Source organism: Pipistrellus hanaki (assembly GCF_964339955.1).
Source record: "Pipistrellus hanaki genome assembly, chromosome: 3".
NCBI classification, from domain to species: Eukaryota; Metazoa; Chordata; class Mammalia; order Chiroptera; family Vespertilionidae; genus Pipistrellus; species Pipistrellus hanaki.
Genome location: NC_140505.1, coordinates 128,831,061 through 128,856,971, shown reverse-complemented (window position 1 = coordinate 128,856,971; position 25,911 = coordinate 128,831,061). Strand labels below are relative to the sequence as shown.

General features: G+C 40.2%; 1 protein-coding gene across 7 annotated transcripts in view; it reads right to left on the bottom strand.

The window, feature by feature from the left end:
• The window catches only part of PTPRR (protein tyrosine phosphatase receptor type R), a 267,828-nt gene that overhangs the window by 75,377 nt on the left and 166,540 nt on the right, over window positions 1-25,911 (bottom strand). For 4 of the 7 annotated variants that reach the window (XM_084878885.1, XM_084878887.1, XM_084878888.1 and 1 more), the window contains 2 exons: window positions 24,766-24,876; window positions 13,796-14,058 (listed from right to left, as the gene is read on the bottom strand). In XM_084878885.1, the coding sequence (XP_084735011.1) occupies window positions 13,796-14,058; window positions 24,766-24,876 (374 nt within the window). Of the gene's footprint in view, window positions 1-13,795; window positions 14,059-24,765; window positions 24,877-24,997; window positions 25,195-25,911 lie in introns of those variants that run through there. The other 3 variants (XM_084878886.1, XM_084878889.1, XM_084878891.1) reach the window with 2 other exon arrangements.

Below are 25,911 nucleotides of genomic sequence, written 5' to 3'. Positions count from 1 at the left end.
AGCATGTCGTTCATTGCTTGCAAGGATTTTACATTTAATAAGGTAATTAACTATGACTCTGATGATATCTCTGTGCACATGCTTCCAACATCTCTATCAACCAAGCCCTTGGACTCAATCTGCCCACATAACAAAATACATGAGCACCTCCTGCCCCCATGCCTTGTATACACAATACTTTCTCTCTGCATTCTTTGGTTCTCACCCATTCAACTGGAAATGCACTAACTATACCCTGAACTGCTCCAATATCTGAGCCCCTCCCTTACATAGCTTCTGGCCAGAATAGGAATTGTTTATATGAATTTTTCTATTAATATCTGCCCTCAATACACTTAACATCCATGAATTATGTGGATGGAATGGAAAATAAAACACACTTGAAGTTGAGATTTACTTTAAAGTCTGTTTTACAAAGCAGAGTAAACTGTCTTCCACAAAACAATGATGGCAAATCAAGCCACTGCTACAACAGCCAACATTATAGAGTCATCTGGATCAAGACCTTGGTTGGAAGACTCCTTCCTCTGCAGGAGTTTCATGATAATTTAAAAAAAAAAAAAAGGTTAAATTTTGCCCCACTGGTGCGGCTCAGCGGTTGAGCATCAACCTATGAACCAGAAGGTCACAGTGAATTCCTAGTCAGGAATATGCCAAGGTTGCACTCGATCCCCAGTGTGGGGCATGCAGGAAGCAGCCAAACAATGATTCTCTCTCATTGTTGATGTTTCTACCTTTCTTTCCTTTCCTCTCTAAAAATCATTAAAATATAATTTTTAAAAAGGTTACATTTTAAAAGTGTAATAGGAAAACGAAGAGAAGGATAAGGATAGAGAATGTTCCAAGGTGGAGAAATCTTGCCTCTCCTGGAGAAATCTGCGATCCCATTACTTGGGACCTCCGTCTGATGTATAAACCGTTATTTCACACACAAGGGACTGTTCAGCTGCACAACTTGCCTTGATGCATATTTGCTCTGTAACAACAAGTTCGGGATTCATCTCTTTAATTTTACAAGACTTACACTTGAACAGGAGCAGACAGGCTATGGACTAAAATAACTCATTGGTCACTTAAAGAGGCTGAGGAAATTCCAGGAATGAAATGGCAAGTCAGAAGTTTTCTAGAACCAAATGGAAATTTCAGAGTTAAAATAGATGAGAGGCTAATACTGAGGAGTAAGGTTTATGCTGCATTATTTACCTAATAGTTAAAGAACCCCCAGTACATGTGTGGAACTAGGAAGCCAGGAAACAGAGAATAGAGATGAGCTCTTAGGCACTGTGTGTGTGTGTGTGTGTGTGTGTGTGTGTGTGTGAGTGTGTGTATGTGTGTGTGTGTGTGTGTGTGTGTGAGAGAGAGAGAGAGAGAGAGAGAGAGAGAGAGGCAAAGAGAGACAGAGAGAAGATAGGATGGGGAAAGAAATTTAAGGAGCAGTTCAGATTTGGAAAAAGAGAGAAGTAACTGAATGGAAAAAGCAACATATTTTTCCTCAGTGTTGAGTGTCTATCAGAGACTCACATGGCTAAGAATCCACAGTTAAGGTGTATTCACGCCTTCAGACTATAATAGGTTTTTGCCATACATTTAATGTATTCACTCTCATAGGTCATTTATCACTTAATGATTTTTACTGACATTACTGATTAAAGTAGAATATATGTACTCCTATATTGATTGCAGCATTATTGACAGTAGTCAAGATTTGGAAGCAGCCCAAGTGCCCATGAAGTAGATGAGTGGATAAAAAAACAAACACCTGTGATACATTTACACAATGGAATACTACTCAGGTATAAAACAGAAGGAAATTTTATCCTTTGCTACAGCATGGCTAGACCTGGAGAGCATTACACTAAATGAATAAAGCCAGTCAGAGAAAGACAAGTATCATATTATTTCACTGATATGTGGACTCTAATGAATAAAATAAACTAACAAGCAAAATAGAGACAGACTTGTAGATAGAAAGCAGGCTTACAGCTGTCAGGGCAGGGGTTAGGTAGATGGATTGAGAAGAAAATAAAAAATAAAAGAGAAAGAACTAATGGACACAGACAACAGTGTAGTGATTGCTGGGAGGAGATTGGGATGAAGGAAGTGGGGGAGGGTATAGAGAGGATAAACAGTGATAGACGGAGACTTGACTTGGGGTAGTGAACACATAACACAGTGTACAGATGATGTGTTGTAGACCTGTGCACCTGAAACCTGTATACTTTTAATGACCATGTCATCCCAATAAATTCAATAAAAATTAAAAAAATAAAAATTTAAGCTTAAAATCCCATTTGTTTCTCAGACTCCTTATGTAGACTAAGGATTCCATCAGAAGGATGGGAATTTATTAACAAACTAGTGTCCCAATTCGTACACATTGAAAGGAAATTAATTAGAAGAAACATTTTAATATTGTTATTCACCCTTTCTCTATAATAGAAGTGTCAACAAAATTCATGATTGACAATGACAGATTGAAACACACACATGCAATCGGTGCCAGCGATATATATATTTGCTTGATTAGACGTGCTTTCTGATTTAGCTAAACTTTTTCCAGCCCAGTGAAGCACCCCCACTTTTCTTTCATGTAATTGTCAGCAACACAGCAGTAAATATAAATACAAAGCAGATTGTTATTGTAGATCACACAGGGAGAACAAAGGGTAAAATATTTTATGGTAGCAGTTTGACTATATTCTGTGCAGTGAGAAAACCTGAAGTCATTTTCAAGTTCTACCATTTCTTACTTCTTTTCAGTCGGGTCAAGTTTCTAAACTTTGTAAATCTCTGTTTTCGGACTAATGAAAAGAAAATAGGATTCTACCGAGTCTCCTATCTACCTACTCCAGGACTTCTGTGAGGATCAAATGAGATGAGGCACGGAAAAATGCTTCACAGACATTTGGTTAAAGTATGAAATGTTTGCACCTGGCTATAAAGCAAGTGGTGTTCCTGGGCTGAAGAAACTCCAAGGAGTCTAGTTGCTAGGGAGAGGAAGTCAGGCGTTGCTATGTGATGTCATTACCCAGTGCCCACAGCGACTGTTTCCAGGCTGGGCTGTGGGCCACATTTTGCACCATGGAGTCTCAGCAGCATTGGTGGGCTGTCGCTCCAGGGTGGTGGCTGGGGCCTGTGACCCACTTGGGGGGAGCTGAGTGTTGTTTTGTCAGTGCTGTTTTTTTGTTTGTTTGTTTGTTTTTTAATAAATGGCCAGTGCGTGTCATGGCAGCTCCTGCACTGAGCATCTGTCCCTGGTGGTCAGTGCACATCATAGCAACCGGTCAGACAGTTGAAGGGACACTTAGCATATTAACCTTTTATAGACAGTAGGTCCTCGGATTACTTTGGAGATCCATTCCTACGACGCAACATTGCAATTTTCGCAGTAAGTTGGAACCCACCTACATAAGCACCTATGTCACTCACATGCAGCATATACACAGCAGTAATGAAGTGAAACGGTAAAAAAAAATTAAAAGAAAGATAACAATTCCTGACCTTTACTTGTGGTAAATAAATAATAAAAAAACATAAGGCACATATGTACATGTGTAAAAATGATGAAACTCTTTTTTAAAAAAATAAATAAATGGGAGATGGTGATGTAACCATGAAATGACGTATGTCGAGTCAAACATAACCCCGAGGACTCTCTTTATAGAGACACTAACTTTGGAACCAAAATTCAGCAGGAAATCAAACATAACTAGAGTAAAACAAGTCAATGAAGAGATCATACTCAGAGCAGGGGAATGAGGACTTGGTAAGACCAGGATGAGCAATGAGAGGGCTCAAAGGCTAAGGAGGCAGGCAAAAGGGATTCTGCCTGTGGAGCAATAGGGAGGTGAAGTGTGTGTGTTTAAGGCATTTATTTCCATAAAATTAACCTAACTTGAAAAAGGACATGTCCCTTTTCTTATATTGAGATTTAACAAATATTAATGAACCATGTAGCATGTGTCAGGCATTGTGCTACAGACACCACAATGTCTGGAAATAAGAATCAAGAAGGAAAAGGAGGAAATAAAAAAAATCCAGCCAGGCTGGGCCTGGAAAGGAAGAATTATTGAGGCTCATATTTAAATCTGATTTAAGGAAAAAAACATTGACTCCTAAATAAGAGGATTTATATATTATAAGACATATTAGGCAATAATAATTTCACTTGACACATTGTCCTTAACATTACTTTGTGGATGAAATGAAAAATGAAATGACTGGATGATAAGCATTGTTAAGAAAGCACATTATGTTTGAAAGTGTTGACACCTATACGTTATATCGTAAGTTACAGCTCTTTCATCACTTCCCAGAGACCTTTTCCTAAAGTACCTGTCAAAATAGATTATACCTCACCTGCCTGAGGGGACATTGAAGTTATTATGGATTTCTTAAAAAAAAAAAAAAAAAAAATCTAGATCCTGCTTCCTTTTTCCTTTTCCCTAGATGAGACTGCTTCAACATACAGTTGTCCACTAGAGGGCACTATTTCCACATAGTACAGTATCAGGACTCCTCCAGGTTGGCTCAGATTGTATCTGAGAACAGAGCCCTCCCCACCCCCGAAAATCATTTATCATTGGTAAATGGAAATGACACCTTAGCAGTGATAATAGGTGGACAACAACAACAATCCCAAAACAACAAATAAACCCATCAGTTCAAAAATAAAAATTTTGCTTAAGTCACTTGCCATGGGTGAGCCGTGATTTTTCTCCGTTTTGCTATAGAGGTCATGTATTAATAGCTGGGAAAATCCGATGAGAGCAGAGTGGTGCCTAATGTCATGGAAGAACCATGTTCGAGGAGTCCATAAAATCATAGTGGGACCCTGAGCTGTAATTTTATGACACATTTCAAATAACTTCAAAGGTTAAATGTCTCTGTCTGCAAGGTAAAGTCTCCTGACACAGTAGCTCAGATTCGGAGCTGCTCTCTCTCAAAAAAGATGCAAAGTGCACTCTGGGAATTGTCCGCGCCTGCCCTGATTAAAATGCTTCTACAAAAAAAGGCCATTTCACCTAATTCTGTCAACTTGTACATCAAGACCTGGTCCCTTCAGTAAGACTTGAAATCTCATTTTAGAAAACATAGCGTTTAGTCCTCTTCACGGCGAAGCTCTAATTTGAACATGGGTAGAGGAATCAGCACACATGAACCTCTAAAATTATACTGCAACAACCTCTTTTTAGGGTCAGGACAAGGAGAACTTTATAGAAACACCAACCCTACAGAATAGCCATAAGAATTCAAGAGGGTCATTGGGTTTTGCCCCTCCACCCCATATTGTGAGTGGAAAGGAAGACCACCTAGTAAATCTGAAGGCCAGTGTTCAGGATCGGGTTCAAGTTAATGAATGTTGAAGGATGGGCATGCTGAGAAGTCCTTTCTGTTTGCATCTCAGGATGAGGCAGCCTGTGTGATGGGTCTGCTGGGAGATACAGCAGAAAGAGAACCCAGTGGGACTGACTCTTATTATTCTGTGGAGCCATGAGTGGAGAAAAAGAAAGTCAGCAGATTACTGTTGGATCCACCTCCACGTCTACACTGTTGGGATTTAGCCACAGAGGCCCAAGATTGCAGCTTGGAGAGAAGCCAGGTCAGTGCTCGGCAACAAGTGATGGTTAATTTTCACTTTTCTAGGAAGAACTCTACTATTCTCAGTTCCTTAAAAATATGTATTTGGCATCTGTTCTATGTTCCTTAGGTTGTACCTACTATCATTTCTTTCATTAACCACTATTACCTTTTGTCTCATGCCTTGTCATGAATTTTTAGGCAGATTTCAAAACTTTTGCCTCCATTTCCTTAATCCCAATGTAAACTGTTTTGTTTATATATATTTATTTATTAACTTCAGAGAGGAAGGGAGGGAGAGAGAGATAGAAACATCAATGATGAGAGAGAATCATTGATGGGCTGCCTCCTACACACCCCTACTTGAGAATGAGCCTGCAACCTGGGCTTGTGCCCTGACCAGGAATTGAACTGTGACCTCCTAGTTCATAGATCGATGCTCAACCACTGAGTCACCACGTTCAGGCCCAGTGTTATTGTTTTTAATAAGGAACGCTTTAAAGTTTTTTTTTCTGACCTTTCAGAAGTTCAGCCTACCAACATAAAAAGGCAATCGTGTCTAGCCAACCAATCAAAAGAGAAACAGCTTGGTCAGCACCGTTAATGAAGGGCTTGTGCATGTCTTCTATGCCTCCCAAATGTTGAACATCCCTATAAAAGCATTTTATAAGGATATGACCATAAAAACAAGAGAAACTTAAGAGTTTTATCATCTGTATCATCGAGGAAGAAGTAGAACATAGTGGTCATGTGCAGATTTTGTAGCCAGATTGCCCATATTCGAATCTCTAACTCTTTCTTTATTTCCTTTGTGATACCAGACGTTAGCTAACCTGCAAGAAGGGCATAAAAATAGTATTTGCTTCAAGGGGTGTTGTGAGGAGTGTATGAGATAACACATTAGCACCATGGTTGGCATGTGGTAGGTTACTGGTTAATATGTTAGCTTTTGTTATTTTTCCTTCTATTCCCACTGCATGTAGAGGGGCACAGATATGTGCCCTCCCACGTCCACCGTTCACCACGCACATAGTGAAATGAGCTCCGTTATTACTGAGACAGCTTGAACAATAGAGCGCCCTCCCCTGCCAAAGCCCCTGAGGACAGCTTTTAGCTTGACTTTCCTGGATTGTTGCCTCATGTCTCCCTCTCAGTTTGGCTTCTTTTCTATATCTATGTTTGCCATCACCTTGGTCTTTTATGTTGTGTCACCACTGGGCCTCTAGAATGGGAACACACCGATGGAAGAAAACCCAAGACTGATGGCGAGCTTCTAGACTGGCATTGAAATGGTTATCTATCCACCTTGAGTGTTTTGAATCTGCTGCACAAATTGCATTTTACTTGACTTAGAATCTGAAAAACATCCTGAAAGACAAGCATGAAATTTGCTAAGAAAAATAATAGTGTGACACTCTATAATATACCTACTTACCGGAGACATTGATTTATAATCTATTTTGTACTTATTTCCCACAGAATATGTGCTCACTTCACCCCCAGGCATCCTTGCCTAGTAGCACAGCCTCTGGAACCAGGCTGCTTGGGTTCAAATTCTACTTGTCACTCTTGCACCCCCCAGTGACTTATTATTAGGTTACTTGGGCAGTGACTTAAACTCCGAGCATTCATTGCCTCTCTGTAAGGAAGGGATAATAATAATAATAATAATATGAGGGTTAAATGAGATAATGCCTGCAAAGGGTCCACAATCTCATTGCATTGTTATTTTTAGTGACGTTACTTGGAGTTAGGTTAGGATTGACTTTCAATGGTTGTTTGTTTGTTATCTATATTATCCCCATATGGTGAGGCAGAGAAAATGAGTCATGGTTGACAGACTGTGTTCCATAGTGCTGGGTCATAGGTTTCATGAGAACAAATAGTATTTATCTAAAGGAGGCAACATGGTACATGTATAACAGCCTTGAAAGATTGGGGGAAAGGTGAAGGGATGAAGAAGCACAAATTGGTAGCTACAGAATAGTCACATATATATATATATAAATTACAGCATAGCGAATATAGTCAATAACATTGTAATAACTATGTATGGGGCCAGGTAGATACTAGAAATACCAGGGGAACACTTTGTAAAGTACATGATGTCTAACCACTGTGCTGTACACTAATACAGAACCATATTGGAATGCAAACTGTAATTGAAAAAAATGACCGAGGAAACCTGGAGTAAAGACTCAGCTCTGTTGTAACTAGTGTTGAAACCTTTGGCAAATGTAGTGATGCTGTTGGTGCCCTGTCCAGATCACCTTTCCCAGGCTGGTGGCCATACCTCCCCTCTCCCGAGGCTGGGAGCATTGGCTGTGAGTGGCACACTGTGGCCACCTCTCTGGGGAGGCAACTCAGCTGATGGAGTGGCCTAGTCCAGAGATCCTAGGAAGTTACGCCTCCACCTTCCTCAGGATGGCCTGAAGTCAATGGTTGACTGGCATGGGGCCCAGAGGCCCCGTCTGCTTGGCTTACGGCGCAACACCTGTTCATAGGTGCCACTCCTGTCCACGCTCCCTGCGTGATCAGACTGGGGCCCGACATCAGCTGAAACCACCTCTTCACTCGGCTTCTCCTCTGTCTGCTTCCCCTACTTTCCCTCGGGTTACTCCTGAGAGCGTCCTCTCCACAGATCGCTTGGACAAGAGCCCTTGTCCCAGGCTCTGCTGTCAGGGAACCTCTCCTAAGGCCCAAGGGAGCAGCGTCTGGGTCTCAGTGTCACTTGACAGAAAATGAGGGCGTTGAATTCATTGTCACTGATGGGTCTATTTCACGAGTACAGATTATAATCTCTGAGTATTTTTGCATACTTTGCACCAAGATATCCAGGTGTATCCGTTCTCTATTCTTTCCCTTTCTTATATCTTCCATTGGAGGTCAGTACCCTCTAAGTCCAACTCTTGAACACTGAAATGTTTTTCTGCTAGGGGGCACAGGGGCAGAAGTCGGGAGGTTCGACCAGGCCCGGAGGAAATGCTAGCGAACAAAGGCTTTGAGTTTAGGTATAGGATACTCAACATTTTCTCTGAGACTGAGTTTCATTGCCTCCACCACTGCAGACATCTTTCTAGCTCTGAGAGGAATCTCCCAGGCTTAGCCAGGTTGTAATCCCCAAGGAAACCTTGAATACCACCTACCTTGGTGCTATGTATCATTTGCATGGAACTTGTGGATAGATAACAAAATAAACCATATTACAGTACAGCTTAAGAAGCTAGAGCATATTTATTTCTTAGGCAGCGGCCGCCTGGCTTAACTGTCACAAGAGCTGTGCCAGGAATGGGAGCAGAGAAGAAAACCAAAAAGAATGCTAGATTTTTCTTTCCTTCTGAAAGCCACCACACCATTTTATTTTTATTGTTGACTTAATGGGATGCTTTTAAAAAAAGGTAAGACAGATATTATCATACTTATTTTGATAATTAAGGAATGACTTAACATGTTGAGTCACTTATTTAGTAAACATCAGAAGTTATATTAGCACAGAGACTCAGCTCTGTAATTTATCATTAGGCTATTTGTTCTTGTGGAAGTTTCTTCAAATATAATTTTTACTGATTTCAGAGTGGAAGGAAAAGGGAGAAAGAGATAGAAACATCAATGATGAGTCATTGATTGGCTGCCTCTTGCACACCCTCTACTGGGGATGGAGCATGTGCCATTACTGGGAATCAAACTGTGACCTCCTGCCTCATAGGTGGACACTCAACCATTGACCCACGCTGGCTTGGATTGTGGAAGTTTCTTTAGAAACATATGAGATCCCAAGATGTAAAGGAACATTAATTAATTAAGTAATCCACTCTGTAATATTTTTCAAGTGGGGATAAGGCCGAAACCAACTCTCCCGAGGGGTCCCGGGTTGTAAGAGGGCAGTTCTCAGGTGATGCACCCCGAGGAACTATGTACTGCGATTACAGGAATCATGGGAGGCACCTGAGTATCTTGAGATTCTCACAAGCTGGTGAAGGGACAGTCACACCATTCAAAAACCAGTTTCAGATCCTTTGTGAATTATTCTTTAACTAAAACCACTGCTGCAGGAATGGCATATGTGAGGATGCAAACGTGTTAAAATCGTTGTGGGCACAGTAGGTGTCATGGTGGTGGCTGAAGATAGTTTCATGTTGAGATCTGGAGGCTAGAGATAGGAGGAGGAGGAAGAGGGACCAGGTGAACAAAGATGCAAATGTGGGCAGGAACACAGCACACTGCGGGGAAGAGAGCAGACGGAAGGGAAGGTTTATTTTGATGGGATAGTGGCTAGCAGGTTTGGAGAGAATGATCAGGCCCAACAAGAGAGTTTGTGCCTTATTCTGCAGGCAAAGGGGAGCTATGAGATTTTTTGTAGAGCAACGTAACAATGCAAGTATTGTCATAGCAAGATAACTCAGGGAGACAAGAGAATTAGATCAGGCAGATAAGATAAAAGAAAATAATATATGTGAAATATAAAACACATATTCATCCTGATATCATTTTTACAATTGTAAGGCAAAATGATTCAAATATGAAATAGTGGGATCTTAGTCCAGGGTAATGGTTACAAAAAGAGATATTAATGAGAACATCTGAGGAGCAAGGATCAATGTGATTTAGTGACTAGTTGGAAGTAGGGAGAAAAAAAGAGGAAACTACTATGTCTCTCACCTTATGCTTCTTTAATCTTCATAATTTCCAGGTTATATACTTTGTACTAGTTAAGCATAGGCATTTGGCTTTATGTATTTAAAATTTTATTTTTAATTTAAAATCATATTTTATTATTAATAAATAGTGCCCTGGTGCATGGATTCATGCACGTTGAAAATAAATTAATTAGAAGGTGGACAGTGGGGTGGGACTGGGCGAGATGGAATGGAAATGCCCTGGAGCCAACTTCCCTGGCCAGCTGCACCTGGGGCAGCACTGCAGCTTGAAGGGTGTCTGCAGAGTGAGTGGGATCCCTCTAGCAGGTGTGGTCCCTCGGCCTGGCCTATGGGGATAAGGCTGAAGCCAGTTCTCTGGAGGAGTCCCGGATTGCAAGAGGGAAGTTCTCGGGTGATACACCCTGGAATTGGCTCCCTCCTCTCTGGTTTTGGGGTACATTACCTGAGAACCACCACTACCAAGTCACCGCAACTTGGCAGCTCCTGCATTGAGTGTCTTCCCGGGTGGTCAGTGCACGTCATGGCTACTGGTCAGACAGACGGTCCCTTAGCCTTATTAGAATAATGGATTCTTCTAATCAGGGATGAGAGATTTATATGGTATGACCCAAAAGATTTTGAGACAAATGACTCATAATGTAAAATTTATGGCCTCATGGTGATTTTAATGGAGCCAGAACAGAGGATTAATATTTTGCTCCAGGATAGAAAGGTGGAAGACTGTAAAACACAAAGATATTGTATTTTAAAGGTACATAAGCATAAATTAAGTTTTACGGCTTTAAACTCTCAGAAAAGTTTTCTGACTCCATAAAACACTGTATATTCTTCATATTATATCATTCTTAAAACTCATTACTACACTATCTTGACAGAGAATTATGGTAGAGTAGATGAGGAAGAGATGTTGGAATAAGCAAAGTGTTTCCCTATTACAAGTGAAAGGTGACCTGAGAATTATTCATTATAATATTCATTCATTCATTCCTTAAAGCATTTACTTCTAGGAGTTCTGCTTTTCAGGAATTATATTCTATATGTAAGACACAAAAAGACAATTAAATCATGTATGTAACACAGGGTTATAAGACTAGAGCAGAGGGGAACAGAGAAGAGAGCTGAATTGGTGTCAGGAAGGTGAGCTAGAGAAAGAAGGGAAGAAGCTAGAGGAAGCTTGGAATGGCTTTCAAGAGAAAGTGATGCTTAAATTTCCTTCTGCATATTCCCTTTCTATTCCTCACTCCATGTCTCACCTTCGCACCTCTTCTCTCCTCCCTAGGTAACCCAACCACAACCACCTCTTCTCTTACTACCTTTGACTTGAATGCTCCCTAAAGAAGTACCTCCAGCTCAATCTACTTCTTTGATGAAACTCTGAAGTTACGGAGAGAAAAGAATCTGCATGGGAGCCTAAAGGTAGCCAACCAAGTACCAAAAAATAGTCTCTTGGAGGCCAAAGGAAGAGACAGTTTAACACTAGATGTGAACATGAAATGTGCTCTGTGATTAGTCCGTTGGCAAACTTGGCAAACATGTGAGAGAAATAGTGACGATGGAAGTTTGAAGACCAATGAGGCAACAAATATACTCTGCTCATTTAAGACCCATTTGGAGAAGGGGAGAAAGATAATAACCAGAGGAGGCATTGGGTTAAGGGAGCTTCTTTGATACAAAAGAGAACCTGTTTCTATGTGGGGGGATAGTTTTAGCAGCTAGGAGACAGTTGAAAATGGAGAAGGAAATTGATGGAGTCGGTTATGACAATTGGGAGGGAATAATCTGGAGCTTCTGTAGACAGAATCACTCGCTCTCTCCTGCTTGAGGTGGGAAGGGGGAGGGAGGCCACGAGTGGGGATGCAGGAGACTGTGAAGACCAGGGGCAGGGAATCCATTTAGTTATAGATTACACACTTGCTCTGCTTAAGTCTCCTCCGTAGACCACAAACATGAGTCAGAGACCATGCCGGTACACTCCTTTATTGAACATTCACTTCATTTAAATGAATAAACAGATATTTAACCTTATGCTCCTTGGAATCCCAACATGTCCAGCAGTGGCTGACAAAGGGCAGGATGCCAGGAAGAAGTACTCCCTAGAGTATTTAATCACTGACCTTGCTTAGAATTGGTGCCACATGATGACAATAAAAATTAGTCAGACTTTTAGTCAGTTTTATAATCATCTTTAAATCATCTCTAGAAAACGACCCCCTTATGGCCTGCATCTGAGCAGATCTTTTCCGCCCCCTTGCCCTTGGTACACCACTGATGCTCAGATGCCTGCTTCAAGGTTTCTTTTTAAAAAAAACAACAACACATAAATGCTTAAAATTAATTTGGGTAACAAGCGTGAAAGTACGTGAGGACCAAAGCAGCCAAGTTTAACCCCATCGTGTTACAGAAGAAAATGAGGCCCAGATAAGTGAATAGCTCATGAAGCCACTCAATCTAGAAATGACAGAGCTGGGTCCCAATTCCAGTTCTCCCGACTTCTGGTTAGCTTCAGGAAAAAGTTCCATCCTGTCTGTCTTTCCATACTGCCACCCAGACAGCAAGTTAGTGGTATTCAAGCAAGGGAATGGTACCCCGATGCATGAAGAATCCATCAAATGTTTGGGGGGAGGAGGTACCGTGTTTCCCCGAAAATAAGACATCCTCTGAAAATAGGACTACTTACAGGTTTCCTTCTGAGTATAAGGCATTCCCCCGAAAATAAGACCCCCCCTAGGCTAAACATGAGAGATTTGGTCCACTGATTCTGAAAGAAATGGAGTCACAAGAAATTCACCAGGAAATTCAGGAATTGGATTGTTATGATGATGTTCCAGAAGATGATGACATGATTGTCATTGAATAAATGAGTAAATTCTTGATACTGTAGGATTCACAGTTGTTTGGTTTGTGTTAACAACTACCATACTACCGTACCGTATACAGGTAATAAATTTCCTTTATTTTCATTTAACAATTAATGTGTACCGTATTCTTCTTCATGGAAAAATAAGACATCCCCTGAAAATAAGACCTAGCGCATCTTTGGGAGAAAAAATTAATATAAGACACTGTCTTATTTTCGGGGAAACAGTGTAGAAAGAATGACTTGATTGCTCTCCATTTTCCTTCCATTATGAAGTCAAAGTGTTTTCCCTTTAAGTACTTCGGAGCTGTAACCAATCTTTTTCTTTTCAATTCATTCATTGTTGTTTTTTTATTTTTTATTTTTAATCCTCACTCGAGGATATTTTCCCATTGATTTTTTTTAGAGAAAGTGGAAGAGGGAAAGACAGAGAGAAATATCGATGTGAGAGAAACACATGGATTGGTTGCCTCCTGCACAAGCCCCGACCAGGCCCCAGACCGGGGAGGAGCCTGCAACAGAGGTACATGCCCTTCACCGGAATCAAAGCCAAACCCCTTTGGTCTTCCTGGTGTCCATTTGATATGAGAGATGGTACTTACTATGCCAATAATCTCTAGTTCTATCCTTTTTTGTTGGTGAGTACTCTAAAAAAAAAAAAAAAAAATCAACACGTGGGGGACACAGAAAAAGGTCTTACCTCTCTTGAAGTCCGATGGGTTTCATTTTGAAAGGAGAAGGGCAGACAGAGGTGGTAGCTTTGATCTCAGGAGCGTATCGACCTTGAGGGTCCACGACCACACTCAGTATCTTTGGCGCCTGCTCAGGCTGGACCATGCTGTTGACTGTCTTTGCCTCAGTCTGTGCTGGCTGTAAAGCGAGGGGTGACAGGTGGATCTCCTGATTTTTCTCTTTATCTTGTCTCAAAGAAAGCTGAAACTTTTCCTTTAATCTGTAAAGAATCTATAGAAGGAGATAGAAAGGGCTGCTGTCACATTTTTCACACTCAACAACAAAGTATGATCTCTTCCACCCCAACCTAGAAGACAAACCAAAGTTAACAATGAAAGTTTAATGACCATACAAGTAAGCAAAGACTTCTGGGATGGTTTCTCAGGTTTGTGGTGTTGAGATTTTTCTCAAAAGAATATACTTGGTATTTCTAGTTATGGTGCACAAACATGTGAAATATATCTGCACATAAATGTATTCCCCAACTAGTATTAAAAGTAAATTTGGCTAATGATATTAAAGTGTCAGATAGCTGTTTGATCATAGGTAAGCGTTTAATTAAAATGACTGAAATTGAAGACTTATAGCAGGCATAAGCGTGAAGTATAAGTTTATGACATTTACAGAAACAGAGACCTGCATCCAATGCAACATGTAAGAAGAAAGTCTTGCGAAATATTAATCAAAGTATAGTTATTCTCTAATCCATAATTTCCTATGTTGGTAAATATCTGCTTTGGTCATATGTTAGCTTGAGGATCTCAAAATAGTTAAATTTAGAGCATCTATCGAAGAATAATTTGGACAGCCAGTATATTTTTTCTTACCCTTTGCCCCATTTAATTTTTAAAGTATGTAGGAAAAAAATATTGTGCTCTTCCATCCTCAGAGTTCTATCTGGAACAGCTAATAGAGCTCAGAAGTGGCAGGATCTTTACTCTTAAACTTATGAAAGAACTGGACTGACTTTGCTGAGACACTCCAATGGACCATCACGTGAGTGAGCAAAGTTTGTCTTTCCTATCCTCAGGCTTCCCTTTTTATAGGTCCATTTTTCTCTTTTCTTTTAAAGTTTTACTCATTTATTTTTATTCAAATTAAATTATTTTCCTAGTTTTACCGAGATCGAATTGACATACAACACTGTATACGTTTAAGGTGTACAAAATATCAATTTGATACTATTCCTCTTATCTCAATGCTGACTCTACACTCCATTTCCTGCTGGGAATTAGATGTCCTTGTGCTTCTTCAAGTCTGTTCAAGGAAGTGATCTGATTAGTCATTCACATGAAGAGCTGACTTAACCCATCATCTGCAATGACAGCACTGATGACATATGCATCCCACTGAGCTCCCTGCTTAGTTCCTGGGATCCAGCACCTAAAGGAGTGTTATTTTTGAGGATGGGCTTCTCGGGCTCTTTTCAGTCACCTCTACTTTAGTTATGAGGCTAATTCTTTCTTTTCTTTTCTTCCAGAGTTCCTTTAAATTCTAGTAATCTCTGTATTTTAAATCTACTGGAAAGATACAAAGTATATATATATATATATATATATATATATATATATATATATATTCTCATTAAGGCATGAACAAACAGAAAAGAAAGTTAGGAAAGAATTCATGGAGGAAATAAATACCTTTGATAACCTATTTCAGAAAATAGTTTAGAATATATTTGTTTAGGATTCTTAAAATATATTGGTTAAAAAAAAGCCTATTCAACAAGATAAATTTATTTTAAAGAATCAGGATAAAATAAAAACACAACAATCTAAAATGAAAAGGCACCAGAATGAAAAAGAAAGTAAATCAAAGAACTGAAAACTCAGTAGTAGGATGTAAATCTTTGCTAGCAACAAAGAACAAACCCGACAATGCCTAAAATACTATAATCACTGGCATATAAGGTTTATATGGAAAAGCCAAGAGACTACTGGAATGTTGGGTGAAAAGATAAAGAATGAAGATAGGACAAGAGAAAGACAGAGCATGAAAGTCAAAGAAGACTCTCAGTAAATGACAAACCAGAATCAGTGAATGAAAGAGAAACAAGCAATTCAAAGCTATTTCAGTGCCAGTATGCCATGTATTGTGAAAGGGACAGCAGCTTGTTCCTGTGGAATTTACAGACACAGAATGAAGAAAGTTCTTAGTTTAAAAGGTGTATGTCACTTGAAAGAACAGTAAGTGTGAGAATAAAATGAGGCAAATTTGCATGACTTTCAGAAAAAAAATACATGTTACAATGGATGTATGAATTCCACAACTATCTACATATATGTGCATGTAGATAAAGCCAACAGAGTTGTTCAGATACTCCAGGTGTCAGAAAATATACTCTGTGTACTCTTCCTGAAAAAAAAACACACACACACACACAAAAACACACACACACACACACACACACACACACACACACACCTCAAAGCCATGAGAAAAGATGATTCAAAATGAAGAGGAACTAGAAATGGTGATGTAAAAGGGAGCTTTGGAATGATTTAAACACAGAGTGAAAACTAAATGTAATTATGTTTCAGATGTTGTCCACAATCCAACATTTCTAACAAGTAAGAAGGTTGGAGGAGGCCAGAGAGGTAAAAAATAGAGGCGAATGTATGTTCAGTGACTTTTTAATTAGGGATATGATGGGAATCAGAGTTAAGATAGTCACTGGAGGTCCTTCGAACCTAACTGTAGATTAAAGAGGTTGAAGTCTAGCTAAATAACCCGGGGTGCCTAAAACAACATTCAGGGGGACAGAGCCAGGCCCCAGCCCAGCGTGGTGCTGCCGTCCTGTGTACATCGAACCCCCTCCCTTCCCCCTCACCCCCCTCTGGCGCTGCTCTTCACCACACTGTCCTCCTTGAAGATGACTCTGAAATCACACCTGCAGCAGATGTGACTCTCACCACTGGTCTGAAAGCTTCCAAATCTGTCTACAGCCATACCACCCTGAACGCGCCCGATCTCGTCTGAAAGCTTCCAAATCTAAGAATGTAGCTTTGGGGAGTAGAAAGATTTTCTTAAGGAAAAAGACTATGCACATCTGGGATACAACTAGAAACACATATTATAATGTGAACTGCCAGAAATTAAGGACAATCCTTAATGGCTTTTATGCCCTTTTACTTCCTCATAACCTGGGACCTTTAACACAGGTGCTATTCATTCACTCTGGTAGGGTAAAGCTAAATCTCCCATGACAAATATTACTAAGAGGAAAAGAAAGCATCTCATGCCAGTGAGCAGTCTTCTTGCTGTCATTTAATTATTTTCACAAGCTATGGGATAGAAAATACTAAAGGTTAACCCCCTCCCTCTCTGCATAATGACAAAGGATGGGATGTTTTGAACATATTGCTTCTCTCGGTATCCATAACCCTTAAAAGACACTTTGATACCACAGCACTGTGTGAAACCAGAACTCCGGTACTGAACAATACAATCAGATGACACATGTGTCAAGCTGAACACATAGCCACTAAAGAATGAGATCATAGAATTTAAGATGGGATAGTGTTTTTTTTTTTCTTTGTTTTTTTTTTCAATTGCGAGCAAGTTATTTTCCTGAATGACAACAGAAACAAATATATCTGTACATTTACAGAAAAATATAAATAGAAGATAATGGATATATTATATATTCCAAGCTCTTGCCAGAAGCACAGTTCAATAATGAAAATGAGGAAGCCAAGAAAACGCCAGCCTTCACAACAGTTATTGGCAGGTCACGCTTATGATGCTATTCGTGTGAAACCAGCTCTAGTCCGATGCACTTTACCGTCACCAGTTCTTGACGAGCCTCCTCCAGGCATTTTACTGTTGTCTGCTTACTCCATCTCTGGTTAGAGGTCAATTTTTAATACATGTCTATATAGTACCTGTACAAACTGGTTGTACATCTGTAACAAGGGAAAAGAACTTGGAGAGTGTATATCAGTGTTTAAAAATACTCAAGTGAGAGATCGAACTGTCTGAAAAAAAAATGTGGAAAAGCTGAGGAGCTTGCAACTTGACAATAGGCATTTGCCGTGGCAGGAAGCTCGAGGGCAGAGGTTCTCCGCCAGCAGGGATTTTGTTCTGGGGGCATCTGGCAATGTCTGGGATGGTTTGTGATTGTCATTCTGGAGAGTGTGTGTGGTACTGCTGGCATCTAGTGGGCAGACGGTAGAAATACTGCTAAATACTTTATAATGCACAGGACAGAACCCCTCCCCTCAACAAAAGATTTACCCAGTCCAAAATGTCAACAGTGCTGCTGTGAGGAAATCTGGGATAAGAGGTCTTTAAAAAATCCCCTGGTCTGATGCCCTCATTTTACTTTTAAGCCCAGAGGGGTTTAATGATATATGGACAGTTAGAAATAAAGTCTAGAACCCAGGCTTCCTGACTTGTGCCTGTGATCATTGCCCTCTCCTGTTCTTGTAAATCCCACATCCTCCCCACCTCTTTCCTGAAGCCTTTGTGAAAGCGTCAGAGATTTCCCTCTGTGGCTGGAAAGCCAGATACAGCTGATGCTCCTTTCTCTGTGAGAACGCACTTTGTTTGAGAGTTCAACCTCACAGCTTGCCACAGCAATCGCAAGTCAATATTTTTGTTTTACCTTTGAAACTTATTTTTTGAATCTTAGGATGCAATGCAATGCTTTGATCACTCGGGAAAGAAAAAAAAGAAAAGAGAAAGGAATAAAAGTTAAACTATAGCAAGAGAAAAACACAACCAGCAATAGCAGGAAAAAGAAATGAGAGGAAGCTAAAGAGCATTCTATAAAGCTCTTTTGCAGCTCATAGTTTTTATTTTAAAAAAACTACATAAGCAGGTAACACAAAACATCTGTGTGAAAAACATATGTTCAAATTTTAAAATGCCACCAACAGTCCAAAGCATATATATTTTTCTTGACAGTATTTTACAGTTAGTTCTAAAAGAGCTCAATCATTTATTTCATTTAATTGGATAAACTTGAATTCTTACATTATTCCAGAAATAAGACACTGTGAATGCAGAGATGGTACTTAATGCTATCCCCTAGAAATTCACAGAAGAGATGGATGTGCCCACTAAAGGATACTAAATACAAAAATAGAGTGTGGCCATAACCGGTTTGGTTCAGTGGCTAGAGCATCGGCCTGCGGACTGAAGGGTCCCAGGTTTGATTCTGGTCAAGAGCATGTACCTTGGTTATGGGCACATCCCAAGAGGGAGGTGTGCAGGAGGCAGCTCATCGTTGTTTCTTTCTCATCAATGTTTCTAACTCTTTATCCCTCTCCCTTCCTCTCTGTAAAAAACCAATAAAATATGTTAAAAACAAACAAACAAAAAACAAAACAAAAATAGAATGTGTCCACAGTAGGTTTGGTATGGTACACACTTGAGTTCTGCCTGTGTTGAGTGGCTCTGATTAACATAGGCATTCTCATCCTGTTACTAGACCACTTTGTGACCAGAAATAGATGCCAACAAGATAGAGTTACAGAATTAAAAGGAACCTCAATTTGACATTGCCCATGGAAACATGGGAAAGAGTTTTTATTGTTAATTTGTATTGATTTCAGAGAGGAAGGGAGAGGAAGAGAGAGACAGAAACATCAATGATGAGTGAGAACCATAGGTTGGCTGCCTTCTGCATGCTCTCCACTGGGGATTGAGCCTGCAACTTGGGTGTGTGCCCTGACTGGGAATTGAACCTTGACCTCCTAGTTCATAGGTCGGCATTCAACCTCTGAGCCACACCAGTCAGGTGTGAGAGAGTTCAAACTTTTAATCCAGATAGACTTAGACTTGAATCCCAATTCCTGTCCTCAAACACCCCCATACACACACCTACACATGTTCTTTGTCAAATTACTTAATTTCTCTGAACCATGGTTTCCTCATCAGTAAAATTAGGAAATGAATATCTATTAAGTGTTTATGCATAAAGCCAATAGTTAACAGCACTATTTTATATATTTAAAGATTTTGTAAGAGGGTAGATCTTATGTTGTGTTCTTATAACAACACAAAATAATAATACTAAATGAAGAGAGGAGAACATTGGAGGTAATGAATATGTTTATGGCATAGGTTGTGGTCCTGTTTTCATGGGTGCATGTTTATCCCTAGACTCTAGTTGTATGCATTAAACATGTATAGCTTGTTATATGTTAATCATAACTCAGCAAAGTGGTATTAAAATACACTGAATGTACCGAAACCGGTTTGGCTCAGTGGTAGAGCGTTGGTCTGCGGGCTGAAAGGTCCCAGGTTCGATTCCTGTCAAGGGCATGTACATTGGTTGCGGGCACATCCCCGGTAGGGGGTGTGCAAGAGGCAGCTGGTTGATGTTTCTCTCTCATTGACGTTTCTAGCTCTCTATCCCTCTTTCCTCCTCTCTGTAAAAAATTAATAAAATATATTTTTTTAAAAAATACACTGAATGTTGAATACCAGGCAGTAAATTTAGCACAAGTAATTATGCAATAAATGGAAGAAATAAATTATTATTATTATTCTATTTAGCAAGGGGATTGTATTCTTACCTAAATGACTTTCATTAGTACAGAAAAAAAAATTGAAAATTAGTTTGAGAAATATATTTACTTTGGAAAATGGTTTGAACCAAATAATTCTAGCTAGGACTCTAATCCCATTTCCTTCAATCTCTAGGGATTATACATAACAAATTAGAAGAGTGTGGCTATTTATGTCCACCTTTGACATGTATTTACTGAGTGATGCTCAGGCTGAGCAGGTGGGCTGACCTCGGATTTCCTGCCTCACCTAACAAGGCCAGGACCAGAGAAACTCTGTATCACATGGAAATGGCTCAAACATGCCAGAGCTTTTCTGACCCAAACAGCCGCTTTTGTGTGTTTTCTGGCTTCCCAGAAGCAATCTGGCTTATAAATATCTCTACCTATATTTCATGAATTCCTCTGTACTGCTCACTAGCTCTCTAAGTACATTTGAAGGTCTATTCTTTCTATTATTTATTCAAGTTTAAGAACCAATTCTGAATGGATTGGAAGTTGCCCACACATTTTTTTTTCTTAGAAAACTGTATTTGTCTGTTTATCACTCCGCCCACTGGACATTCACTTATGAGAGGTGCCAAATAAGTTGCACATTTGAAATGTCATGCGTGCCTAATTTTATGCCTGGCAACATATATATATATTTTTTTTTATGTTGAGAAAAGTAAACAATACACCGCATTTCAAAAATGTTGCCAAGCCTTATGTTATTATTATACAGCATCCGGAACCTCCATTACAGCAATTTACTTATATAATTTCATAATAAAATCACATACTTTTCATTTGTATGGTATGTAGGAAGGCTGGATGCAAATAATGATATTTGATCTCTCATAAATATAATTAATGTCCCTAGAAAAATTCCGGGTTATATCTTTTGCTGTTCCATGGAATCAACAAAATTATGAGAAACAGAATTGGGATATGTATTTAAGATTCACAAAAGTGATAGTATAACTATTACTGAGAGGTCTAAGTAAGAAGCTTAACTTTAAATCAAGATCATTATCAAAAACATGGGAACGTTTACAAAGATGAGCTTATTTTAGAGAATCACATTTGACATCCCCCTCAATGTGAACTGTTGACTTGTCAGTGGTTAAGTTAACTTCATCTTAAGCCTGTCTCTTAGGTGGTATTAGTTTTTCTGTCAATATTAACTCCTTTCTAATGTACCGATGGCTTGTTCTCCTGTTGGTTCATTCTACTTTCTTTCATTAATTCAAGAATTATCAGAATACCATTTAGAAGTATTGCTTCCCTCACTGTTCCCCACCCCTAAAGTGTGCCTCTGCCCACCCAGATAGTCAGCCAAATAAGACAGGAATCATCCTTAAATTTTTCTTTCCTCCTCCCAGAGAATCAGCACACAGCAAAGTCCTGTCAGTTCCACCTACAGATAAACCCCAGTCCTTCCTCTCTCTCCCTCTCCTCTCTCCTTCGCAGGGCCACCATCACCTTCCTCACCAGGCTAATACAATAGCCCTAGCCCCCAGAATCCGCCTCTCCATCCCGCCCCAGGCTCTGTCCACAACCACTGGGCCCGCAGAGAACCTGATCTTTAAACACATACATCCGAGCTCAGCTTAGAGCACGCAGCTTCCTGCTTCTTAGATTCAAAGAGGCCAAGCTTAACCCCTCCTCAGCTGTTCCTACCTAGCCTCTGCCCACCTAGCCTCTGCCCACATTTTCCTGCCGCACGCACACATCTCAGCTTGCTTTGCTCCCCGCCCCCCACCCCCTCACTTTATGTTATCTCTTCGTGGCACTTAACATGATTTGAGATTTTTTTAAATTAATAAATTTAAGTTTTAGGTTTAAAGTTTTAGATTTACAGAAACACTGAGCAGAGAGTACAGAGTTCCTTTTACTCTTTCTCCCCTACCTCCCTAAACAATGACCCCTTTACTAACATCTTGCATTAGGGTGGTATATCTATTATAATTGCTGAGCCAATATTGATAGATTTAACCAGAGTCTATAGTCTAGATTAAGGTCACTTGTACTGTGTACAAATCCATAAAGTCATATATGGGTGTGGGCAAAAGTAGGCTAATAATAATAATAATAAAAAATAATAATATAGTAATAAATAAATAAATCAAAATACAAGAATAAACTCTGTTTTTATACTCACAACTGTAAGTCTATCTTTGCCAACCCCTGTATTCACTATTATAATATACAGAATAGCTTCATTGACCTAACAATCTGCTTCACCTGTTCACTCTGCCCTACCCCACCTCTGGCAGCCACTGATCTTTTTATTGTCTCTATAGGTTTGCCTTACAGAATGTCATAAACCTGGAATCCTACAATATGTTCACTACTGTATTTGATTTTTTAAAATATCAACTAATTTTAAAAAATCCCTCATGAGAACAGAGACTGCTCTGTCTTGTGCTTCCCTTTGCCCGCAGTACCAACAGCAGGCCCTCCGTGGCTCCTCTGTAGGAATGTATAGATTGAGTGAATGGATGAATCGACCCACCAGCCACCTACACGTTTGAAATATTTCTTTCTCGAATGGCCCTAGTAACCTTGGAGCAGGCTTGTCTGGGTTTCAGACCTCTCCACCGATGCTTTGCCGATGTTGGGAAAAGAAGAGCTGCTCCCCGGCCCCACGTGGTGGAGGGAGTGACTGCTCTGGGGCCTTCGGCTACCTGAGACCAGAATCTCACAGCGGGATTTTCCCAGTCATCTTAGACTCGTGGGCGCTCCGTGGGTTGGAAATGCAGAATCTTACAAATGAGTGGCAAGCTCTGCTCTGCCCCCCTCATCCTCTCATACTCACGGGCTCTCCTCTTCCCTCCCTTTAACCTTGCCTTTGCTCTTCCGAATCTTACCATTTACACCTGAACAATTTCCATTCTGCTCACTCTTTACCCCTTTCTATCTTCCGCCTTTGCATCCTTTTCCATCAGAGAAGCAGAAAAACGTACTAACGTGCCTGACAAGAGCGAGCTCGTCGGCGCTGGAGATGTCCTAGGCTAAGGAAACGGAGAACCAGATTCTTTAAAGTACAGTGAACTCTAACCAGAAACCACACCTTCCAAAGCACCGAAAACCGCCCAGAGGTCCCCGCCACAATCTCCACAGCCTCCCACCTTCTCTCGCTACAATGCTTTCCCCCGAACCTCCACCATTATTAATATATACAAATCAATCTCCTCACTCAATTCCTACATGATGCTTGGTTTATTGGGCCACAATTTGCAGAAATCTTTTTTAATGCCTGGCCCATGGGAGGTCCCTCTGAATTTATTAGGATGGAAGCTTTAGGGTTTTTTTTTTTTTTTTCTACTTCCTGTATTTAGATTCAAGGAAATATGCTTATCATCACCCTAGTCAAGGCCTTAATTGGTTTATAGTCCTTTAGTTTGGACCTACTCAGCTTCTGTCTTTTCAAACAGTCCTAATCTTTCTAACATAAACCCTTTCCCAGCAGGGGGAGCACAAATGAGGGAACAAAATCCAATAAAACGCTGGCAGCACTGGGGATTGCATAAAGAATAAATAGCAGGACGTCTTTTTTTTTTTTTTTTTTTTTTTCCGGGGGTGAGGGGTATTTGAAACCTAAGGAAGGAATGTTTTTTAAAATGTGCAAAATTAAAAAGAACGCAGCAACACAGGAAAAAGTTACTAAAACCCATTTGCAAACTTCAAATGTTTTAGGCTACATCACAGTATTTCGAAAGAATAAGAAGATCCGTTTCCATTTGAAGGGTAACTGTTAACTCATTCAATGCCCCTCCTTTAAAGAGCTTAGGTTTACTTCGGGGTCTATTGTTTTTAAAATTAGAAATATATCTTTAAAGGCTGCACACTCATAATTTGTAATTTAAAGGGCTATTTGCAGTTACACTTTTATGGTATTCGTTCACCTAAAAACATTTAGTTGGTAGTGAATTGTGCAGCCTTTGGGTCTATAATGTCTTTTCTGTGCCTGGAATTTCATAAAATGCTCTCAGGGCCCTTTAAAAAGAAGTCAGTTAACCAACCACTTTTTAATGAGCCGGATTGCCTCTAAAACATTATATCTTTTAAAAAAGTGTTCCATAAAAGTGTCATAAATGAAGGAGTACAGCAAGCCTAAGTGTGCCAGGGGGACTTGAGTGACTCTGAGGGCTTTAGTGACCTCTGGAACCTCTTCAAAAGCTCCCTTCTCAGGGTTGATCAAGTTACTAAAAGCCTCTTGCAGCCCAGCTCCCCGCTGCAGGTCAGAATCCCACAACCGCCCAGGTTTCCTGCAGCTACCGCCCCGCTGTCAGGTATGGCATTTCCCAATTTAGCAGGATCACAGTCCTGCTCCTGCTTCCGGTCTTTTCAGCATTCGTTTGAATGGCAAATGCGTCCAATAATATTAAGCAGTGGGCTCAGCAAGGGATAAAACAGATAAAAGAGGCAAACTTACCATCAAGCACGTTACTATCATAACAAAGATGCTGAGAAATATGACAACCGCATAGAATCCTTCTTTGCTCCAGATTTTGTCCGCTTCATGCTGCCCTTGTAGCACATTTTTCTTTAAAGGCAAAACAGAAAGTCCGGCGTTACAGGAGAGCCGAGAGCCGGAGGAGACGGGCGTTCTTATCAGACACTGAACATATTTTTAGCTTTCTCCCATTCAGTGTAGTGGCACACACCTACATTCCCCGCTGCCAGCGCCGCTTCTCTCACTGCTCTGAGGCGGGCACTGCCCCCTGGAGCAGGCAGGCCCCACAGGGCAACGTCCCTTCCAGTCTATCTTGGAAATGACCTGGTTCACAGGTAGGAGAGTTCCGTTCTGCTCTGCGCTGGAGGAAATTGTTTTGAAGCTTTCTTTTCCCTGCGTGAAGTCCCCTCCCACAACAACACCCTGGGCGACGTGCTGTAATACAGCTCTTAACTCTTCAACTAAAGTGAAACAGGTGCAAACAAAAATCTCAAGATGCATGAGTAAACAGAGCAAGGACGTCAGGATCCTTTCCCCTCCTTTTCCTCCTCTGTTATCAAACCTTTTCATTGTTTTTAAAATGCAGTCTTATTTGTCAAAGTCTGATGAAAGCAACAACCTCACCTGCATAAATTGTTAGAATATGCCATTTTACTTAAGCGTCAGGGAACACCAAAAAAGTCCAGAATTATTTAGTAATAAGAGGTGAAATAGTTTTTATTTTTATTTATACTTTTTTGTTTGTTTGTTTACTACTTTGGAGGTGGGAAAGCATGAATAAAATGTGTCTTAATTTTATTTCACTTATCCTTTTTTTTTTAAAAGCATATCTACTAAATCAAGTTTTAAAATGCTCTTAGTTTTATGATTCCATGAAATTTATAGATTTATAGTTAAAGAAACTTCAACCTGAAACCAAACAATTAGGAAAGACATACAGAGGCGGCTGAATCAGGTACAATGTTCCCACTTTGCTGAAGGCTGCCTTTCCCCGCTTTTGTGAGAGTGTCTGTCCTGGGATAGTGTCTCCAGTGAGGAAGAAAGTCTTGAACAAGGAGATGTTGAATAATGGACGGCCACGTGGAGAAAGGCCCTGGGAACTGAGAGATCATCTTGGACATTTCA